This window comes from Anas platyrhynchos, chromosome 34 (assembly GCF_047663525.1).
Source record: "Anas platyrhynchos isolate ZD024472 breed Pekin duck chromosome 34, IASCAAS_PekinDuck_T2T, whole genome shotgun sequence".
In the NCBI taxonomy this organism is placed as follows: domain Eukaryota; kingdom Metazoa; phylum Chordata; class Aves; order Anseriformes; family Anatidae; genus Anas; species Anas platyrhynchos.
This window is the reverse complement of record NC_092622.1, coordinates 3,064,510-3,069,810: the sequence shown is the minus strand read 5'-3', so window position 1 is coordinate 3,069,810 and position 5,301 is coordinate 3,064,510. Positions and strand designations below refer to the sequence as shown.

General features: G+C 57.0%; 1 protein-coding gene across 3 annotated transcripts; it reads left to right on the top strand.

The window, feature by feature from the left end:
• Positions 1 to 346: 346 nt before the first annotated feature.
• LOC119714723 (uncharacterized) lies at positions 347 to 5,023 on the top strand. 3 transcript variants are annotated; one of them, XM_072031889.1, is made up of 10 exons: positions 347 to 814; positions 964 to 1,038; positions 1,253 to 1,436; positions 1,723 to 1,840; positions 2,111 to 2,161; positions 2,280 to 2,360; positions 2,800 to 2,864; positions 3,443 to 3,548; positions 3,673 to 3,788; positions 4,749 to 5,023. In XM_072031889.1, the coding sequence occupies exons 1-10, from the start codon at positions 790 to 792 to the stop codon at positions 4,774 to 4,776; spliced, it is 849 nt and encodes a 282-aa protein (XP_071887990.1). In that variant the 5' UTR covers positions 347 to 789; the 3' UTR covers positions 4,777 to 5,023. The 3 variants fall into 3 exon arrangements, with proteins under 3 accessions (XP_071887990.1, XP_071887989.1, XP_071887991.1); XM_072031888.1 differs by having other exon boundaries at positions 347 to 1,038; XM_072031890.1 differs by lacking the exon at positions 2,800 to 2,864 and having other exon boundaries at positions 347 to 1,038.
• Positions 5,024 to 5,301: the final 278 nt, after the last annotated feature.

The window sequence follows — 5,301 nt, the reverse complement described above, 5'->3', positions numbered from 1 at the left end:
ATCACCCCCCAGCAACTGGACTTAGACCCTCTGTCTAGCCAGGAGCTTGCCCCACGATCCCCTCCCATTGCCTAAACACACAAACCATAACGAGTTTCTCCTGTACAGAATCACTGAGTCTTTGAGGCTGGGAAGCAGTCCCAATCTGCCTCCTCCTGTTGATTTTGGTCAGGAGTTACTTTCGCATTTGTGCCAGCCTCCTGCCACTTTGCTTTCTTCCTGCGTGTCAGGGTGGACCATTCAGCAGCTTGAAGGGGTGATGACAGAACAAGGAGCAATGGTTTGAATTTTAAAGGATGACATATGAGGAAGAAATTATTTTCTTACCATGGTGGTGAGTCCTAGGAAGAGGTTGCCCAGAGAAACTGTGGATGCACCTTCCCAGAAAGTGTTCAAGGCCAGGCTGGATGGGACTTTGAGCAAGCTGGTGTAGTGGAAGGTGTCCCTGGCTGTGGCGGCGGGGGGTGGAATTAGATGATATTGAAGGTCCCTTCCACCCCAGTCCATTCTATCAGTCGATGCTTGCCACCTCCTCAGTAGAGGGACTGCTGTTCCAATTAAACAAAGGAGAAACCAAGCCTCCCAGTGCTGCGGAGAAGCTCTGCCCAAGCAGGCCAGAGGCCCGAGGCCTCGCAAGCTCAGCAAAGTGCTGGTGCCCGGCTCCAAGCCCTGGTAGGGCTGCGAGTAGGCACGCCCCTTCCCCAACAGGGCGGGAAGTGGCCGGGGCTCCCGCCTGTTCCCTCGGGGCTGTGAGGAGAAGCCTTGGGGTCCCCTCAGTGCCGTGAGAGCATGGAGAGCGGAGACAGTGCAGCAAGTACGTACTGCCTGCTGCCCAGAGGGGCGTTAGGCGGCCCCCCAGAGAATGAGGTGGCCCCAGCATGGCCCCAAAGGTGCGCGTGGCGTCCTGCCGTGCCAGGCAGCACCACGTCGGGCCCCGTAACCTCTCCCGTTGCCCTCCCACAGCCGGGGCCGAGGGTGGCTGGTTGGAGGAGTCCCTGCTGGACTGTGCCTTTGCTGCCTGTGACGTGGAGCAGACAGGTAGCGGTGCCGGGACCCTGATTCCACCCCGTGGCCTCCTTCTCACTCCGTGGTGCCTGTTTCCACCTTCTGAATGGCACGCGGAAGCCGGGGGACGCCGCAGGAACACACGCGGGGGGCTGGAGCCCAAGGGGTGGATGCACGGGCAGCCCGATGGATGCGCGCGCTGCCCAACAGACGCAGGGCATGTGGTGAGCTTTGCCTCTGATGGCAGGCGCGGTGCCAGCCTGGCGCATCGTGGAGTACCTGCAGGCCGTGATGGGGCGTAGCGGCGAGGAGCAGCAGCTGCAGGAGCTCAGGCAGATGCTGGAGCTGACAGCAGCAGGGGTAGCCCTGGATCTGCCCACCTTCCGCGCTGTCATGCGTGAGTGTCAGCATGCCCACTGTCAGCAGGACGGGTGAGCGCTTGGGGAAACAGAGGCGAGTGGGGGCAGTGCTTCAAATGGCGACATTACAGCTCCATGCCTGGACACTGGGTGTGCCTGGAGCAGACAGTGGAATTCTGGCTCTGTGCCTTGACACTGGGCATTTCAAGCTAAATGTGGGCATTTCAGCTCTGCGCCTGCAACACCTGTCACAACTCATAGGTGCTGGGAGCAGGGGACAGGGACATGTGGGAAGCTGCAGATGCGTCTCTGCAGCAGTGCTGCCGGGTGACTACCAGCGGCCGTCTGTCTCTTGCAGGGCCCATCAGGCATTGGAGCATGGCTGGGCATCCAGCCAAAAGCTGGAAGACTTGGAGGATGAGGTGAGACAGCTCCAGGAGGAGAAGAGAGGCCTGATAGAACAAAATCAGCGTCTGGTGAGTGCCCCCCAACAGCTGCTCAGCAACTCTGTTGCTCATTTTCCCTTTTTTTCCTCTTAAAACAATGCCAAGGTGATGCGGTGACTCCTGGCTTCTGGTCGCTGGCCTTTGCCCTGCCTTCGGCAGTGGGGCTGTGTTGGCCTCAGCAGGGCCAGACCTGGTGGTGTGCAGCCTCCAGTTGCATGCCCTCCAACTAGTGGGCTGATTAGCCCCCACAAATTATGGGGCTGCCCCCAGCAACTTAACGGCACAGTTTTTCCCTTCCAGGAAAGGGAGCAGCATGGCCTTCTGGAGGAAGTCACCGGCCTTCAGGAGATGGTGAGGACGGGAACAAAGAACCAGGGGTGCCCTGCAGCACTGTGTCCCCACCCCAATGCACCACCAGCAGCTTTCAGTCCAATCTCACTGGGTATCAACCCACTTTCCTCTGGAGCAGAACTCAGCGCTGCTCGCTGAGGCCAAGGGAAGAAAAGAGAATCTGCAGGCACCAGAGGCACAGAAGGATGCCATCCTGCAGGTAAGAGGCATCCGAGCCTTATCACATGCTAACAAACCAGCTCCCTCAGCTGGGGGGGGACAACATATGAGGCTGGCAGCCCCTCCCCCATTATGCCCATCTGTGGAGGCCAATGTGGCCATGGTCTCCAGCCCTGCTGCATTGCTGTGGTGTCCTGCCACAATCCGCCTTTGCCAAGGTGAGCAACATGATCCCTCTCCTCAAGTGAAAAGGCTCCCCAGGGCTCCAAAGGGATGGGAGCCACCACCGGCACCCCAAATTTGTTGCTGTTCCCCCCAGTTCTGCAGATGATGTGTGGCATGCAGGACCTGATGGAGGCTTTGCAGCACTACGAGGGCGCTGTGTGGGCATGGCCCCCACAAAGTCCCCAAATCCAGCAAAATGGAGAGGAGAAATGGGAGAAACCTTAACAAAGTCTTTTTCTTCCCCCAAACTCAAGGAGCTACAAATGGAGATCAGCAGCCTCCACAGACTGCTGAGGCAGACACTGGAGGCTTTGGCCACGTAGGTGCTGTGGGTACTTGGGGGGACACAGGGCTCTCACTGGCTGAAAATGCCCCTATAAACTCCCAAATCTGCGTTTTCATCCTTCCTTCTAGCTCAGCCTCAATCACCATACATATTTGTGAGGTGGAGGTCAGGGCAGACGGCCGCCAGCTGCTTTTTGGGGCTGCATGCTAGAAATCGGGGCGGTCAGAATCTTAAGGAGTAGGAAGGTGGGAGGGAAAAAAATGGGTAGAATCATAATAAAATGTGGGAATGCAAAGACCGTGGATACAAGTGTCGCCCCTGCAAATCTGCACTGGCATGGAGTGAGGGCACATGGTGCTTTGGGTCCCCCAGAATTCCCATCTACCCCTTGCCCATACTGCCCATTTCACCCCACCCCCACTTTCCAGCCCTCCCCGCATCCCCCAGGGTCCATCGCCGCCACCCCCCCCCAATGCCAATCACTGCCCCAGTTTCCAGCTCCCCAGCCTCTTCCTCCCACAGGCGAGCCCCAGAGCCTGAGGCACAGCTGCTTAGCACAGAGCCGTGGAGGGAGGTAGGAATCATCAGAATCATCACATCTTTTCCCCTAGAAAATGTCAAGCAGGAGGCAGAAGAGGCCATGTCACCGCCCCCTCAATCACCATGTTCCCCACAGCCGTCCCAGTGTGCAGACCAGAAATGCCGGCGTACATGGTGGTAAGTGGAGGTCCCACTGCCATGGGTCACAGCACCCCACACTGCGGGTCAGGAAAAGCCCTGGAGGTTTGGAGGGGTGCCGCACCCCCCAGATCTCCCCCCAGACCACTGAGTGCCCCTGCAGGCTCCTTCCACACCTGCTACTGGTGCTGCTGCTGGCACTGCTCTGCCTCCTGCCCCACATCACTCCACGGCTGGAGCTGAGCTACCTGAGATCCCCCCCACTGTGAGAAGCCCCAGGTAAAGTGACCGGACCCTGCTGTGGGGCACATGGGAGCCCAAGCCCCATAGTGGATACAGCAGCGCATGGGGAGGTGGGGTAGGGTGAGTGTGGAGCGGGGTTAGGCAGGAAAGGGGAAAGGGGATGGAGGGGGGAATTATGGAGTGGAGTGTGGGGCTGTAGGGCAAAGTGTGGGTGGGCTGTGGGAGGAGCACAGTGCTTGGGGCACAATAAATACACCCCTGCCCTATGGTTTCCCTGCAGGGGCCAGGCTGGGAGCCAAGGCACCAGGTCATTTCCCCAGCCCAGCCACCCCATCCTGCAGTGCCAGCCCCCCAGGAAACACCCCTCTGCTTTTTCCAGGTCGCAGTTCCCCCTGCATAGCACTGGACCGCCCCCATGGAAGCTACTCACCCCTGTACCATGGGGCATGGGGGTGCACAAAAATGCCCCCAGTGAAGTCCCCCTCCCCCACAGTACCCCACTTCTGGGGGAGGGTCTGTATGTGCCGCCCCCCAAAAAGGAGGAATAAAGCTGTGCCTAGCACTGCCTTGCGTCACACAGGGTGAATGGGGGGCCTTTATGAGAGGGGGTCACTTGGGCGGGACTTTGAGTGGGGTAGGGGTGCACGAAGGGGGGTTGGGGTTGCAGCAGGGCCCACTGTGTCCCAGTATGTCTCAGTGTGCTCCAGGGCCACCTACGGGTGTTCTCAGCCCCATCCCAGTGCCCCATTGTCATCATCTCAGTGCTCCCACTGTCCTTACCAGTTTCATCCCAGTGCACACATTATCGCCATTCCCAGTGCTCCCAGGACTACATTGGTCCTATCGTGTGATCCCCATTGTGTCCCTTCCAGTGCCTATGTCCTGATCCCATTACTCCCAGAACCCCATTATCCCCATTCCCAGTGCAGCCAGTGTCGCATCTGGGCGCAGGCCCACCTCTTACTGTAAAAGTCAGTCTAAGAAACTCTCTTTCAGGTTCTTCCAATGTTCCTTGATACTGTGATAGTCAACTCTTAGGCATCCACAATAAGCTACTTCATTTACAAGTCCTGGGATAGATGCGTGCCACGAGTTCCTCACCTAATCTTTTCAGAGGACTCCCAGTCCTGGATCATCATTTACAGTTACAAAGTTTTTAAACTTCCTTCTGTCAAACTAAAGGTTGTAAAGCTTTGGCCTATCTGTTCATAAAACATTTCACATTTGGCTGTTGTGGAGTAATTGCTTAAAGTGACTTGGAAAAATTAAACGGATATTCACATTTTAAAGAAAATGTACAGTATTGAAGAAGCTTTCGGGGTTGAGTGTAGCTGCACTACCTAAGCATTCCCTACGCTTCCAACCTTAGATGTTACTGCACAAGGGGAACTTAGTGTGCTGACTCTAAGGAACAGTACGGAGTGTAGAACGGAGTGGAGATACCACAGCTAGGCTCTCTGAGCATCTGGGGACTCGATTGTTCTTGTGCACACCAAGACCGGTAAGCTGCACATTTGCTACCCTGACCAATGACCTGTCATGTTTTTGA

Excerpts from the sequence above, each read along its gene's own strand:
- LOC119714723 (XM_072031888.1), top strand. The coding sequence starts at position 879 with ATGGCCCCAAAGGTGCGCGTGGCGTCCTGCCGTGCCAGGCAGCACCAC. Across the intron at positions 1,039-1,252 it reads CTGTGACGTGGAGCAGACAG|GCGCGGTGCCAGCCTGGCGC; the intron begins GTAGCGGTGCCG and ends CTCTGATGGCAG. Across the intron at positions 1,437-1,722 it reads GCCCACTGTCAGCAGGACGG|GGCCCATCAGGCATTGGAGC; the intron begins GTGAGCGCTTGG and ends TGTCTCTTGCAG.